This window comes from Chlorocebus sabaeus, chromosome 5 (assembly GCF_047675955.1).
Source record: "Chlorocebus sabaeus isolate Y175 chromosome 5, mChlSab1.0.hap1, whole genome shotgun sequence".
Taxonomy (NCBI): Eukaryota; Metazoa; Chordata; class Mammalia; order Primates; family Cercopithecidae; genus Chlorocebus; species Chlorocebus sabaeus.
In genome coordinates, this window is record NC_132908.1 from 72211821 (window position 1) to 72228829 (window position 17009).

The 17009-nt window shown below is 45.9% G+C and overlaps 1 protein-coding gene across 5 annotated transcripts in view; it reads right to left on the reverse strand.

The window, feature by feature from the left end:
- TMEM231 (transmembrane protein 231) overlaps positions 1–7803 on the reverse strand; it is a 22449-nt gene extending 14646 nt beyond the window's left edge. For 3 of the 5 annotated variants that reach the window (XM_073015584.1, XM_007994096.3, XM_073015585.1), the window contains exons 1-2: positions 7591–7803; positions 7324–7493 (exon numbers count right to left, since the gene is read on the reverse strand). In XM_073015584.1, coding sequence (XP_072871685.1) covers positions 7324–7493; positions 7591–7729 — 309 coding nt within the window. In that variant the 5' untranslated portion in view covers positions 7730–7803. Of the gene's footprint in view, positions 1–7323 lie in introns of all 5 variants that reach the window. The other 2 variants (XM_073015583.1, XM_073015582.1) reach the window with 2 other exon arrangements.
- Positions 7804–17009: the final 9206 nt, after the last annotated feature.

Consider the following 17009-nt stretch of genomic DNA (forward strand, 5'->3'; position numbering starts at 1 on the left):
AACCCAGTGACAGAACTGGGACTAGGACCTTGGTTTGCTCACTCTTGATTCAGGGATCTTCTACAATAGCTCATAAGAACTCTAACTGAAAAGATTTCTCATGGTTATATCTCATGTAAAAGGATAACCCTTTACAGATACACATGAAATCCACACTCATGTACTGAGCAGAGTCAGAAGGAATTTTTTTTTTTTTTTTTGAGACAAAGTCTCACTCTGTCGCCCAGGCTGGAGTGCAATGGCATAATCTCCACTCACTGCAACCTCCACCTCCCAGTTTCAAGTGATTCTCCTGCCTCAGCTTCCCGAGGAGCTGGGATTACAGGTGCATGCCACCATGCACAGCTACTTTTTGCATTTTTAGTAGAGACGGGGTTTCACCATGTTGGCCAGGCTGTTCTCGAACTCCTGACCTCAGGCAATCTGCACGCCTCAGCCTCCCAAAGTGCTGGGATTACAGGCATGAGCCACCGTGCCTGGCCAGAGGGAATTTAACATAGGGAATAACTAGTCCCATAGGCATTAGAGGACTGAAGACGTGAAAAGGGGATATCCCGGCAACACACAGATAGCTGCAGGGAACAGTTCTCACGCCTAGGACTAGAGAAGAAGGGGAAGCGGCTGGGGTTGATAGAACTTAGAAGTTCAGGGAAGAGGCCTCAAAGAGCTGAGCCTCAGACCTCAAGAAGGGACCGTTGCCCAGATAGGGCCAGGACCTCTGAGCTTAGAGGAAGGACACACTAGAGGGAACCTGGAAGGCTGGAGGAGAGGTGTCTTGATCCTTCCTATTTGCTGGTTGTCCCTGTTTGTGTCATCCCAGCAGTGGTGCTTCACCCTGGCAGTGGCGACTGGTTTCTTTTCTTTTTTTTTTTTTCAATCCCAGAACAAGGCTCATCATGCCTCCTACTGGCAGAACCTAACAGGCAGCTGCAGAGGAAGAAGGTGATTTCCAGCATCTCAGCAGGAACCTGGAAGCTGAGCATAGGAGGGTAGGTTTGGAGCTGAGACAATACCTCATAACCAGCACACCACCTGACTGCAGGAACGGCCAGAAATTTAGGTGCCATTGTTTCCAGAGTATCCTGATGTGTGACTTTTCCCCGTCTGGAATTCTACAGCATCTGATGGTTTGTTGGAATTTTGTTTGGTTTCTGTTTTGTTTGCGTACATTTCATTCATTCAAGTCATATTCTTCTTCTTCTTCTTTTTTTTTTTTTTTGAGATGCAGTCTGGCTCTGTCACCCAGGATGGAATACAGGTAGTGTGATCTCAGCTCACTGCAATCTCTACCTCCCGGGTTCAAGCAATTCTCATGCCTTGGCCTCCCGAATAGCTGGGATTACAGGAACCCGCCATCACACATCACAACCTGGCTAATTTCTGTGTTTTTAGTAGAGACAGGGTTTCACCATGTTGGCCAGGCTGGTCTAGAACTCACTACCTCAGGTGATCCACCCGCCTCAGCCTCCCAAAATGCTGAAATTACACAGGCGTGAGGTGGCTCATGGCCCATATTCTTTTAATAAAGGTTAATTTCCTAGTTTATACCAGTGTCGATTTCACCATATGTTTGTCATCACTGGGTGCTCCTTTCTTTTTATGCTAAAAATACTCTTTGGTACCAGTTTTGGGTCTCTAGCAAAGCAGAAACTGCTACTTCATGGTTCCTTTCCACCTGTCTACCTGTATTTCTTCTTTTTTTCTCTATTTCTTTTTTTTTTTTTGATACAGGGTCAAAAAAGGCTGGAGTGCAGTGGCACAATCACAGCTCATTGTAGCCTTGACCTCTTAGGCTCAAGTGATCCTCCCACCTCAGCCTTCTGAGTAGCTGGGACTATAGGCATGCACCACCACCCCTGGCTAATTTTTAAATTTTTTTGTAGTAGGGCCTCACTGTGTTGCCTAGGCGGTCTGGAACTCCTGAGCTCAAGTGGCTAGCCTCCCAAAGTGCTGAGATTATAGGCATGAGCCATGGTGTTCAGCCTTTTATTTCTATCAATCTAAGATACCATTAATTATAAAATAAACCATTATTTTATATATCACTAAGAAAAGAAAAATACTTCCAATTAAACTATGACACTTTTCTAATCATTTACTTTTTAAAAAGCTACTAAAAGAAATTTTAGATTTAGACATATTTACAGCAGCTATCATGTTTATTTACTTAGAAAAATATAAGCAAAACAGGTCAGGGTGGTGGCTCACGCCTGTAATCCCACCACTATGGGAGGCCGAGGTGGGTGGATCACCTGAGGTCAGGAGTTCAAGACCAGCCTGATCAACATGGTGAAACCCCATCTCTACTAAAAATACAAAAACCAGCTGGGCGTGGTGGTGTCTGCCTGTAATCCCAGCTACTCAGGAGGCTGAGGCAGGAGAATTGCTTGAACCCAGGAAGCAGAGGTTGCAGTGAGCCGAGATGGCGCCACTGCACTCCAGCCTGGGTAACAGAGCGAGACTTCATCTCAAGAAAGAAAAGAAAAGAAAAAAGAAAAGAGAAGAGAAGAGAAGACAAGAGAAAAGAAAAGAAAAGAAAAGAAATCAGCAAAATAAATTGATTCAGGGATTCCTAAAACTTCTTTACATCCTCGTCCTTTTGAATAACACTTTAACTCAGTCAACAATATCCATACTTTTCTATGCAACTTTGTCCTTTGTGCCATCAAACATGTTGGTGATACAGCAGTAAAACAAAAACAAAAAACAAAATAAAAAAAAAAACAAAAAATTCAGCAGGGCACAGTTGCTCATGCCTGTAGTCCCAGCACTTTGGGAGGCCGAGGCAGGCCGATCACTTGAGCTCAGGAGTTTGAGACCAGCCTGGCCAACATGGTAAAACCTCGTTTCTACTAAAAATACAAAAATGAGCCGGGTGTGGTGGCAGGAGCCTGTAATCCCAGCTACTTGGGAGGCTGAGGAAGGAGAATCTCTTGAACCTGGGAGGCAGAAGCTGCAGTGAGCCAAGAATGCGCCACTGCACTCCAGTCTGGGCAACAGAGTGAGAGACCCTGTCTCAAAATAAACAAACAAACAAACAGACAATTCATAAAAGAAACTAAAAGTCATTAGTCTGGCCCCTTAAGCAGACTCTGAAATTATGCAGAGCCTTCCTGTTGTTAAAAGTCTCTCAAACTTTCCCTTACTTGCTCTCCATTCAAGTCAGGGGTTAAAATAATGTCCTACTAGTGTTTTCTCTACTAGTTCTACTGAGGTTTTCTCTGAGGTCGTTGATGCCCCTTCTTTTTAAGTGCATTTTTCTTTTTCATTTTTTTTTTTTTTTTTTTTTTTTTTTTTTTTGAGACGGAGTCTCTCTGTTGCCCAGGCTGGAGTGCAGTGGCCGGATCTCAGCTCACTGCAAGCTCCGCCTCCCGGGTTCACGCCATTCTCCTGCCTCAGCCTCCCAAGTAGCTGGGACTACAGGCGCCTGCCACCTCGCCCGGCTAGTTTTTTGTATTTTTTAGTAGAGACGGGGTTTCACCGTGTTAGCCAGGATGGTCTCGATCTCCTGACCTCGTGATCCGCCCGTCTCGGCCTCCCAAAGTGCTGGGATTACAGGCTTGAGCCACCGCGCCCGGCCTCATTTTTATTTTTCTAACACCCACCTCTTACACAGAAATGATGCCCCTTCTGCATGGTTTGATGTTGGCACAGGTGTAAGCGATGAGAACTATGCCACACCTGCCTCTTTGCCAACAGTAAACCACAGACAGGAAGACACTGATTTCAGAGATGAGAAAAAACAGGGTGTCTTAGAAACATGGTACTCTCCACTCATCCTCCAGAATCCTTCTATAACCTTCAGTCCCTGCATTCTCTGGGTCCACACATGCCTTCTAGAGCTATGTCAGCCTCCTTGAGGGGAAAAAGTCACTCTGCTTTTTTCTTCTCTCATTAAAAACGACAAAAACTAGACTTCCAAAGCATTAAACATATAGGGAGCTTAGAAACGCTGTCCAATATGAGCTGACTAAAGCAGAAGCAAGGCTGTGACTTCAGTATTTCCCCCAGTTAGCCACTGCAAAGCCACCTCCCAGTACTTGGTCCAACCTTAACCAACAACCACTGTTTCCTTTGCTTTCTGGACAGTTTCCTGGATAGGCTGAGCCACTCTGGCTCTATGTACAAAGTTAGAAAATAAAAGTAGTTTGTTGCAATAAGGGCTAAGATTTTAAGATACAGCATAAGAAATACTGAGTTCCAGTCCAGACTCTGTTCACTTCAAAGCTAGGGCAGGTCAGGAACAGTGGCTCACACCTGTAATCCCAGCTCTTTGAAAGGCTGAGGCGAGTGTATTACCAGAGTTCAGAAGTTCTAGACCAGCCTGGCCAACATGATGAAACCCTGTTTCCACTAAAAACACAAAAAAAATAGCCAGGAGTGGTGGTGCATGCCTGCAGTCCCAGCTACTTGGGAAGCTGAGGCGAGAGGATCGCTCGAACCCAAAAGGCAGATGTTGCAGTGAGCTGAGATTGTGCTACTGCATTCCAGCCTGGCTGACAGAGTGAAATTCTGTTTCAAAAAAAAAAAAAAAAAAGCTGGGGCAAATCGTACCCCTTCTCAGTTTCTTTTTTATTTATTTAATTAATTTTTTTTTTTTTTTTGAGGTGGAGTCTTGCTCTGTCACCACGCTGGAGTACAGTGGCGTGATCTCGGCTCATTGCAAGCTCTGCCTCCTGGGCTCACGCCATTCTCCTGCCTCAGCCTCCCGAGTAGCTGGGACTACAGGTGTCCGCCACCACGCCCAGCTAATTTTTTTTTTTTTTGTATTTTTACTAGAGATGGGGTTTCACAGTGTTAGTCAGGATGGTCTCGATCTACTGACCTTGTGATCTGCCCTCATCAGCCTCCCAAAGTGCTGAGATTATAGGCGTGAGCCACCACGCCCAGCTTATTTTTTATTTTTTTGAAATGTGGGGTCTTGCTATGTTGCCCACACTGGCCTTGAACTCCTGGGCTCAAGCAATCCTTCTGCCTCGGCCTTCCAAAGTGCTAGGATTACAGGTGTGAGCTATCATATCTGGCTGCAAATATTTTTATCTCATTTACTTGATCATTTAGAAATGTATCTCCAGGTCTTGAGATAACATTTGCATTGAAAATTGTCAATTTCTCAGTTTTAGGCATTCTCTATTGAGTTCCCACAAGGAAAGATGATTTAGCTTCTTCTCTCCCCCAACTCTTCCCACCATCCCCTATCACATTCTCAATACCTTTCTCATTACCCCCAACAGAGTTAAAATCTCTTTTTAGTCAACATTCAGTGTTCATATAATTAAGACTATGTAAATCCTATTCACAACTCTCATAAGTTTTCAGTTCTCAGTTTCCCTTACTTTTCATTTCCCTGCAGTTAATAATGATTTGCTTAGTTTTCTATGTACTTACCTAATTTCATCAAAGAGCTGCTATTCCAATTCCTCACAATCTGATGTTTAAAGGCATACGATTTAGTCAAAACCTTGTTCACAGAAATACTGTCCCTAGGCCAGGAACGGTAGCTGACACCTGTGATGCCAGCACTTTGGGAGACCAAGGCGGGTGGATCACCTGAGGTCAGGAGTTCGAGACTAGCCTGGCCACCATGGTGAAACCCCTTCTCTACTAAAAATCCAAAAATTAGCCTGTAATCCCAGCTACTCGGGAGGCTAAGGCACGAGAATTGCTTGAACCCAGGAGGTGGAGGTTGCAGTGAGCAGAGATTGCAGCACTGCACTCCTGCCTGGACAACAGAGCAAGACACTGTCTCAAAAAAAAAGAAAAAAAAGAAAGAAAGAAAAAAAGAAATGTTGTCCCCAATAGTGAAAAAGTCAAAGCAAACCTCAAAAAGAATATGGCTGATTAATAAGAATATGGCTGATACATATACAAAACTGGGCCTTCAATTTTGGTCATTATATCTACCTGTAACTCTATATTATTTTAGAATGAGCATGCACTTTTGTAATCAGAACATAAGAACATTCGTAAAGTAATAGGAGAAAAGTAACCTGAATCATATTAGGTTATTGCAAAAGTAATTCCGGTTTTTTTGCCACTACTTTTAATGGCAAAAGCCGCAATTATTTTTGCGCCAACCTATTACTATTCTTTTTTTTGCAGTTATTTATATGACCAATTGGATTTTTAAAATTTATTTCTATTTATTATTATTATTGAGACAGAGTCTCGCTCTGTCGCCCAGGCTGGAGTGCACTGGCGCGATCTCGGCTCACTGTAAGCTCCGCCTCCTGGGTTCACGCCATTCTCCTGCCTCAGCTTCCTGAGTAACTGGGACTACAGGTGCCTGCCACCGCGCCTAGTAATTTTTTGTATTGTTAGTGGAGACGGGGTTTCACCGTGTTAGCCAGGACGGTTTCGATCTCCTGACCTCGTGATCCGCCCGCCTCGGCTCCCGAAGTGCTGGGATTACAGGCGTGAGCCACCGCGCCCGGCCCAATTGGATTTTTAAAAACAATTTTATTTAGTTGCTGGGAACAAGTCTGATTTTCTTTTCTCCGCAGCTATACAAGGTTGGCTTGTAGGGCAATCGTCTTAGAGATGTCTGAAGAGATTCAACTTTGAAAGAAGGAAAACCGTAACTGTCATACTCCTAAAGGAAAACGTTTTCAGAAAATGAGTGAAAGGGAGTGACTATAAAGGAAAGCATTCGCTTATCTCAAAGCAAATACTAAATTACAGATTCCTCTCGGCACTCTACTGATGAAAAATTTAAAAATAAATAAATAAACTACAGACAGTAACATGCTTCAATTTCATCCCGACAGCTTCAGGATGACGCAGTCTCCAATGGGACAAACCCAGGGAGGCGTGACTCGGCCATAGCGCGTTCTGGGAAGGCCGCTTAACCAATCAGCGCCTTGGTTTCCAGGGCTCAGGTCTCCATAAAAATGCTGCCCTTTCCACTCCTACAGTGGTGTGATGCAGAAACGCCGCGACAGAATGGGGTTACCTACATTAACAGCGCGCTGCCTTCAAGGCTCCTAAATGGACTTTCACAAACACCCTCCATCAGGCCAGGCCTGCGGGTGTGACGGGGGCAGACGCAGGCTGCCTCCACACCTCTGAACTCTGTATCAGGGCGCATATGCTGACAGCCTGGCTAACTTTCTGGGGGCCGGGGACGTCTGGGAGAAGCAGAATGAAACAGAAGTTCGATTCCCTAGGTCCCAGGAAATGAAACGCCACCTTTGCGGGTTCGCGAGTCCTTAGGATCCAAGCTGGGTTCCCCAGGGCCAGGGCCGCTCACCCCACATCCTCATTCCCGTCCCCGTCCCCACCCCACCGCCCGCTTTGCCCCAGGCCCAGGCGGGAACCACGCACCGAAACGAGCGGGACGCGCAGGCGATCCCCCTGCAGCCGGTTGAAAGCGGGGAACGTGCTCCAAGCGAGGAACCCGCCGCTCTCGGGTCCCAACAGGGCCACGAGCAGCACCTGGTGTTGGAAGCGCACGGTCGGCTGCTCCTCGTAGCTGCTCCTCTTCAGCCAAAACCCTGAATTAAAGAAGGCGGTGGGGAGGCCGTCAGGGAGGCCGGCCCCGGCCGAGCGCGCCCGGGAAGTCGCGTGACACAGCGGCTGGGGCAGGCTCACCGTGGCTCCGGAAGGCCACCAGCAGCGGCGGGATGTACGTGAGCGCAGCGGCCAGCAGCAGGAACAGCGCGGCTTTGGAGCAGAGTCCCGCGCGGTAGCTGCGCTCCACCGGGTGAGAGAAGAGATCGTACAACGCCATGAGCACCGCGCGAAGGCACGCAGAGATCCGGAGGACCAAGTTTGGCTTCTCCTGGTTGCCATCGCCTCGGTCTCCACGGCAACCGACGGCTCCCGGAAAGGAGCCAATAGCAAGGCCGGACCGAAAGGAGCCAGTGGCGGGGGCGGGGTTAGCGGGCGTGGCGCCGCCGAGGACTGCCGGCCTCGTTTTTCAAGCTATGTCCCTTTGCGTAGAGGCTAGGCGGCGATAGAACGTTTCCGTGGACCAAAGTCGTGGCTGTTGTCTGTGTTAACATTTGTGTAAAATAAGATGCCCATAAAAGTTGACTTGAACACTGAGGAGGAAAAATGAAATATTTAAATTTGAACTGACATGGACACAAACAATGGTCACCAAGTCCCGAAACAGGTTGTGGGAGCCCCTTGAGGCGTTCATCCAGCGCTGTTTCGCAGAAATCTCTATTTCAGTCTATTCCTATACGTTAGTTATTGAAAAACAACAATCGCAAAAACAAGTTGACCTTTTTGAATGTTCCTTGAGCCCAGCCACGAAGGGCCCTCGTGACTGGGCCTCATGTCAGACAACATGTTACAAAAAGAGCTAGGGTCCCAGACTACCCAAAGCTTCATGAGACCTCTTCTCGTCTGTGCACTGACGAGTGGCCGGCTCTGGAGCTCAGGCCCTTGCTTCCCAGTCTGGAGGTGAATCCTCCATAGTCTGGTGAGTGTAAATATATATGTGTCTTTTTCCTTCTCCTCTTCCCATTGCAATTTGCTTATATCAATCTGCTTATTGTATTAATTTGCTTATTATAATATCAGCATTGCCATTTACGTGGGATAAAGCTTGCTTACCCTTAAAGGTATTGTGTGTGTGCCTTTTCTTCTCCCCTCGCGCTCCTGCACAGAACACCTGCTTTTGTGTCATCTGTTAATCCCCAGTGTGGTTCCTACTGAAATCCAGTCAGTCACAAGCCTGGCCGCGGTCCTGGACCTGGTCCTGGGCTAAGACCAAAGCCAGGTGCCTTTGCTCCCAGATTTTCTGTTGCTTCCACTATGCTCCAATGCAAGACAGACACGGAAACACAAATCCCCTGGCTCTTCGAGGGATAGAGTGGAATTACTACAAAGCTCTGATGCACTTCGTTAACCCTGTGTTGGGTACAAGCTCAGCGGTGAGTTTTATAGGAAGCTGTGGTCCTCCCCAGAGATCACTGGCTTATTGCTTTATTGAATGCTTACACCCCCCACCGCCCCCAACCATATTTCAAACATGGTAGAAGGACTTTAAAAAAAAACCAACAACAACTATGGTCCACAGCCAAGTTCTTCATCAAATGGCCCTGAATGGCTGGGCACAGTGGCTCATGCCTGTAATCTCAACACTTTGGGAGGCCAAGTTGGGCCGATCACCTGAGGTCTGGAGTTCAAGACCAGTCTGACCAACATGGTGAAACCTCATCTCTACTAAAAATACAAAAATTGGCCGGGAGCGGTGGCTCACGCCTATAATCCCAGCACTTTGGGAGGCCCAGGTGGGTGGATCACGAGGTCAGGAAATCAAGACCATCCTGGCTGACACAGTGAAACCCCATCTGTACTAAAAATACAAAAAAATTAGCTGGGCATGGTGGCAGGTGCCTGTGGTCCCAGCTACTCGGGAGGCTGAGGCAGGAGAATGGCGTGAACCCGGGAGATGGAGGTTGCAGTGAGCTGAGATCACGCCACTGCACTGCAGCCTGGGCGACACAGAGAGACTCCGTGTCACAGAAAAAAAAAAATTATCCAGGCATGGTGGCAGGCACTGGTAATCCCAGCTATTCTGGAGGCTGAGACGGGAGAATCACTTGAACCCGGGAGGGGGAGATTACAGTGAGCGGAGATCACGCCATTGGACTCCAGCCTGGGTGACAGCGAGACTCCATCTCAAACAACAACAATAACAACAACAACAAAAAGGTCCTAAGTGGCTGAGCATAGTGGCTTATGCCTGTAGGTCCAGTTACTCAGGAGGCCTGGGTAGGAGGAAGCCTTGAGCCCAGGAGGCTGCAGTGAGCCATGACTGCACCACTGTGCTCCAGGCTGGGAGACAGAAGGAGACCTTGTCTCTAAAAAAATAAATACAAAATATTTAAATACAAGTAAATTTGTTAAAGGGTCAGAAAAGTGACATTTAATCAGAAAGACATGATAAGTTTTGTGTTTTGGAAAAGTCTCTCTAATGACAGCATGTCATTAGAGTAAACCAAAATGTATCGGAGACAAGTCTCAATCAACTTAGACATTTATTTTGCCAAGGTTAAGGACATGCCTGTGATACAGCCCCAGGAGGTCCGGATGACATATACCCAAGGTGGACAGGCTATAACTTGAATTTATACATTTAGGGAGACATAAGACATCAATCAATACATGTAAGATGTACATTGGTTCAGTACTGGAAAATGAGACAACTGTAGGTGGGGTGGGGCTTCCAGACCACAGAATTGGCAGATTCACAGATTTTTCTAATTGGCAGCTGGTTATTATCAAAAGACCTGGAATCAATAGAAAGGAATGTGTGGGTTTGTGGGCAGGTCACAGTGGCTCACGCCTGTAATCCCAGCACTTCGGGAAGCCAAGGCAGGCAGATCACTTGAGGTCAGGAGTTCGAGACCAGCCTGGCCAACATGGTGAAACCCTGTCTCTACCAAAAAAAAAAAAAAAAAAGTTAGCCGCATCTGGTGGCATGCACCTGTAATCCCAGCTACTTGGGAGGCTGACGCAGGAGAATTGCTTGAACCTGGGAGGCGGCAGCTGCAGTGAGCTGAGATCAATGCCACTGCACTCCAGTCTGGGTGACAGAGCGAGATTCCATCTCAAAAAAACAAAAACAAAAAACAATAAGGGGTTGTGGAGTCCAATATTTTATCATGCAAATGAAGCCCCCAGGCTTCAGAGAGAGAGCAGATTGTAAATGTTTCTTATCAGACTTTAAGAGTCTGTTCTATTAATATCAGTCTTAAGATCTGTGTGTTGATGTTAATACTCGTCAGCTGGGTCTGAATGCCAAAAAGAGGAGGGTATAATGAGTTACGTCTGACTCCCCACTTCCCATCATGGCCAGAACTAGTTTTTCAGGTTAACTTTGGAATGCCCTTGGCTGAGAGGAGGGTTCCATTCAGATGGTTGGGAGCTTAGAATTTTGTTTTTGGTTTACAATATACCAGGATAAGGTCACTGAGAGGTGAGGAAAAACAGAAGTCTGGGAGACCAATCAAGAGGCTGTTGAGGACAGGTGCAGTGGCTCATCTTAGCACTTTCATCAGAGGTGTTTGAACCAGAGCAACTGCAGCTTGAATAGGGGCTGGGTAAAATAAGGCTGGGACCTACTGGGCTGTCTTCCCAGGAGGTTAGGCATTCTTAGTCACAGTATGAGCTAGGCGGATGGCACAAGATACAGATCACAGAGACCCTGTGGATAAAACAGGATGCAGTTAAAAAGAAGCCAGCCAAGGCTGGGTGTGGTGGCTCATGCATGAAACCCCATCTCTACTAAAAATACAAAAATTAGCTGGGCATGGTGGCGGGCACCTGTAGTTTCAGCTACTCTAGAGGCTGAGGTGGGAGAATCACTTGAACCCGGGAGGCGGAGGTTGCAGTGAGCCAAGATCACGCCAGTGCACTCCAGCCTGGGTGATACGAACGAAACTCTGTCTCAAAAATAAAAAAGAAAAAAGAAAAAAGAAAAAAGAAAAAAAGCCAGTCAAAAGCCACCAAAACCAAGATGGCCCTGAATGTAACCTCTGGTCATCCTCACTGCTCATGATACGCTCACTGTAATGCACTGGCATGCTAAAAGATACTCCCACTGGTGCATAACAGTTTACAAATGCCATGGCAATGTATGGAAGTTACCCTATATAGTCTAAAAAGGGGAGGGACCGTCAGTTCCGGGGAAATCTCTGCCCCTTTCCTGGAAAACTCATGAATAATCTACCCTTTGTTTAGCATATGGATCAAGAAATAACTATAGGTTTACTCAGTCAAGTAGCCCATACTGCTGCTCTGTCTATGAAATGGTCATTTTTTTTTACTCTGTGGACTTGCACCAAATTCTTTTTTGCATGAGATCCAGGAACCTTTTCTTGGGGGTCTGGATTGGGACCCCTTTCCAGTAACACTTTGGGATGCCAAGACAGGAGGACTGCTTGAGCCCAAGAGTTAGAGGTTGTAGTAAGCTGTGACAGCACCACTGCACTCTAGCCTGGGTGACAGAGCGAGACTCTGTCTAAAGAAAGGAAAAAAAAAAAAAAAAGCCCTGAAGGATCACATTGCAGTGTCGGGAGATGGTGTGAGGTTTGTGCTGAGTGGAGTCCAGTACTTGTTGCCACTACTTTGAAAGCAACCTCGAAGTGACTTTTAGACGAAGGGAATAGCTGACATCCTAACAACACAGACTTAATAGAGAGGTCAGGACCGCCCATTTGGGAAAACCATCCCAGGGTCCTTACTACAGTCCAAGATGACATCATCAGTCATAAAATGCTTTTCAAATATCAGGTTCAATACCACTTGTTCTTGATTAAAAGCTTTTCTGGGTTGGCAATGTAGTTTGTTGTTGTTGTTGTTGTTTTTATGCAGGGTCTCCCTCTGTCTACCTCCTGGGCTCAAGTACTTCTCCTACCTCAGCCTCCTGAACAGCTGAGGCCACTGTGCCCAGCTAATTTAAAAAAAAAAATTTGGGCCGGGCGCGGTATGACCCAGGACTTTGGGAGGCCAAGGCAGGCGGATCATGAAGTCAGGAGATCAAGACCATCTAGCTAACACGGTGAAAACCCATCTCTACTAAAAATACAAAAAATTAGCCAGCTTGGTGGCGGGCGCTTGTGGTCCCAGCTACACGGGAGGCTGAAGCAGTAGAATGGCGTGAACCTGGGAGGCGGAGCTTGCAGTGAGCCGAAATCACGCCACTGCACTCCAGCCTGGGCGACAGAGCGAGACTCCGTCTCAAAAAAAAAAAAAGAAAAAAAAAATTTTGGCTGAGGCAGGAGAATCGCTTGAACCCGGGAGGTAGAGGTTGCAGTGAGCTGAGATCATGCCACTGCACTCCAGCTCAGGTGATTACATCTAGAAAAAAAATTTTTTTTAAAGTGACAAAGTCTTGCCATGTTGCCCAGGCTGGTCTCCAACTCCTGGGCTCAAGTATCCTTCTGCCTTGACCCCCCAGTGTGCTGGGATTACAGGTGTGAGCCACTGTACCTGGCCTCAACATAGTTTTTTGTTTGTTTGTGTTTTTTTGGTGGAGGTGGGATTTTGCCATGTTGCCCAGCTTGGCAGGTTGATCTCATACTTGGGGGCTCAAGAGATCCACCTGCCTTGGCCTCCTGAAGTGCTGGGACCACCACGCTTGGCCTCAACATAGTTCTTAAATACAGCAATTGTTAGGGTTAAATCTATGGTTTGATTCTGACATAGTATATTTATGCTTTAAGTGGATGACTTTCTTTTATTTTGAGATGGAGTTTCAGTCTTGTTGCCCAGGCTTGAGTGCAATGGTGCGATCTCGGCTCACCGCAACCTCTGCCTCCCAGGTTCAAGCGATTCTCCTCTCTCAGTCTCCTGAGTAGCTCAGATTACAGGTACCTGCCACCACGCCCAGATAATTTTTTTGTATTTTTAGTAGAGATGGGGTTTCACCATGTTGGCCAGGCTGGTCTCAAACTCCTGACCTCATGATTCACCCGCCTCAGCCTCCCAAAGTGCTGGGATTACAAGCGTGAGTCACCATGCCCAGCTGACTTTCATTTATTTATATAACCACAGGGGTCTTCTAGAGTAGATGGATCTAGGGTTGACTCCTGAGAGTCACTCTCCTGTGATGAAGGAAGTGTTTGCCTCCAAAGTTCCTTCTTTCAATGGAATGAAACAGATACTGTACCAGAGTCACTTCTGAAACAGAAGAAGGTGACTACTAAGAATTTAGGTGTACGAAGTGCTTCAGCCTTCCCTGAGATGCCATGAACTTTGCAAAAGCATTTAGTAATAATGGATACTATTTACCCTTTGCTTCCATGGTTTGAGAAAGCTAGTTTTGTAGTTTTATTTCAATTCCTTAAGAGAAAGTATAGATTTAAAAATCCTGAAGATCTGTGTATATGTGTCATGTCCATACACCCATGACTGATAACTTCTCAGTTTCCACTTCCACAATGTTCTTTTGTTTCATACAATTTATTTGTGAGGACAAAAACAGTCATCCTCTTAAAACTGCACTTTTTTTTTTTTTTTTTTTTTGAGATGGAATCTTGCTCTGTTGCCCAGGCTGGAGTGCAGTGGCGCGATCTTGACTCACTGCAACCTCCGCCTCCTGGATTCAAGCAATTCTCCTGCCTCAGACTCCTGAGTAGCTGAGATTACAGGTGCTCACCACCTGCCTGGCTAATTTTTTTTTTTTTTTTTTTTTGTATTTTTAGTAGAGACAGGGTTTCACCATGTTGGTCAGGCTGATCTCGAACTCCTGACCTTGTGATCTGCCCGCCTCGGCCTCCTAAAGTGCTGGGATTACAGGCGTGAGCCACCGCGCCTGGCCACAGTTTTTTTTTTTTTTTCCTTGAGATAGAGTTTCACCCTGTCGCTCAGGCTGGAGTGCAGTGGCACTATCTTGGCTCACTGCCACCTCCATCTCCTCGGCTCAGGCGATTCTTGTTCCTGCAGCCTCTTGAGTAGCTGGGACCACAGGTGCATGCCACCATGCCTGGCTAATTTTTGCATTTTCAGTAAAGATGGGGTTTCACCATCTTGGCCAGTCTGGTCTAGAACTCCTGGCCTGAGGGGATCCACCTGCCTCAGCCTCCCAGAGTGCTGGGATTACAGGCCTGCCTCAGCCTCCCAGAGTGCTGGGATTACAGGCATGAGCCACTGCACCCAGCTCCAAATTGCACATTTTAATCATGTTTCTCTCTCATTTATAGGAGCTCCTATTCAGGGTCTCTTGAATTAGGTTAAAACTTCTGAATGTTTGCTTCAAAGCTTTCCAACATTTTATTTACTTATCTACACTGATTTTCTGTTCCCTCTTCCAACCCCAGTCTTTGTTTTTATCTGGAAAGGAAACATTTACTCATTGAAAAATGTACCCCTCTCTCTACATCAGAAGATTCACATTCTCTGTGAAGTCTTTCTTGTTAATTCTCACTTGGCTTTGTGCTGGCCCCTATTGCCCTAACAATGCCTCAGTGTCCATGTTCACATACCTCTCCAACATTTGAAATTCATTTTGTGTTTTATAGATTTGTTAATGTGTAATTACATTGCATATATTCATTATCCTATTTCTTCTCCTGACTTGAACCTCCTCAACTAACCACCCCCTCAAGGAAGGCATCCAGTGTCCTTAGAACATTCCATAGCTAAATACAATGACCCAATGTGTAAAGAAGGTGGTACATATCATCAAGGTGGATGAAATAAGTCAATTAGAATATTGAACCGGGAAAAGACACTAAGAAAGTAGGTAAGGATGGAAGACCAAAATGCATTGCACATCATCGAGACTATCAGGAGACATGTCTATGAATTGGTATGCAGTGAAATTTTCCCCTAAGAAGTGTTTTTAGCTCTTTCACATGCAAGACAATATACATATATCTTAGACTAGGACACAATGACCAGCTCTGTAAAGGGAAGCAGGGGTGTTGAGTCCAATTTCTAACTCCTCCACTGGTTCACTGACTAGGAGATGGTGAGCAACCATCTTCATTCTTCAGTGTTTAATTCTATTTGCAAAATAGGTATTTTCTTTTTTTTTGAGACAGAGTTTCACTCTTGTTGCCCAAGCTGGAGTGCAATGGCGTGATCTCGGCTCACTGCAACCTCTGCCTCCCAAGTACAAGCAATTCTCCTGTCTCAGCCTCCCAAGTAGCTGGGATTACAGGCATGTGCCACCACACCTGGCTAACTGTTTTGTATTTAGCAGAGATGGGGTTTCACCACGTTAGGCTGGTCATGAACTCCTGATTTCAGGTGATCCACCTGCCTTGGTCTCCCAAAGTGCCAGGATTACAGGCATGTGCCACTGCGTCCGCCCAGGTATTTTCATTTTTAAACTCACTGTCTACCTACTCTTACCCAGTTTAATAGCTTGAAATATTTCTAAATTTGAGACTCATAGCACCATTCGCCAACTCTACATCTTCACTTGGGTGTGTCTCCTGGACATCTCATATTTAATATGTCTAAAACCAAACTCTTGTTTTTCACTCCCCAAGCTGACTCCATCCTATTTCAGTAAATGGCAATTCCATCCTTCCAAAAACCTTGATTTTGATCTGTCCCTCATATCTTACATCCAATCTATCAGCAAATGTTACCAGTTTTACCTTCAAAATATATCCAGAATACAACTGCTTCCCATCACCTCCCTAGACCCCACCTTGGCCTAAGCCAATATCATCTTTCACTAGGATTATCACAATAGCCTCTCGACTATTTCCCTGCTTCCACCCTCAGCGCCTACAGTCTACTAAGCTAGCCTTTTGAAAAGGAAAGGCAGATTGTGTTACATCTCTGCTTAAACCCCTACACTGACTTCTCATCTCATTCTGAATAAAATCCAAAGCTCTTTGCATGGAATTCAAAGCTCAACACAGTTTTGTTCTAGATCTCTTTGAATTTGTCTCATAACACACTCTCCTCTCTCATTTATTCAGCTCCAGCCACAGGGGTTCCCTAGAATATGCCAGCCACTTTATCTAATTAGCATTCCATCCCACCACACTCTAGTCACCTACTCTGCTTTATTTTTCTAAACAGCACCTATCATTACCTAACATATTTATTTTTTGTCTTGTCCCACTAGAATATGTCAGGGGGACAAGAATATCTCATGCTCCCACCCATAAGAACAGGGGTGTCATCTGTCTTCTTCACTGTTTTTCCCCAGCACCTAGCACAGAGCTTTTGAATGTAACAACAGTAATTTCTAAGTAGGAAATTCAAAGGCTTTTTTCACTTCATTACAAACAAACAAACAAACAAACGCAGTGGCTCACACCTGTAATCCTAGCACTTTGGGAGGCCAAAGTGGGCAAATCACTTTCTTGAGGTGAGAAGTTCAAGACCAGCCTGGTCAACAGGGCAAAACCCCATCTCTACCAAAAATACAAAAATTAGCTGGGTGTGGTGGTGAGTCCCTGTAGTCCCAGTTACTCGGGAGGCTGAGGCAGGAGAATCGCTTGAACCCAGGAGGCAGACTGTAGTAAGCTGAGATTGTACCACTGAATTCCAGCCTGGGTGACAGAGCAAGACTCTGTCTCAAAAAC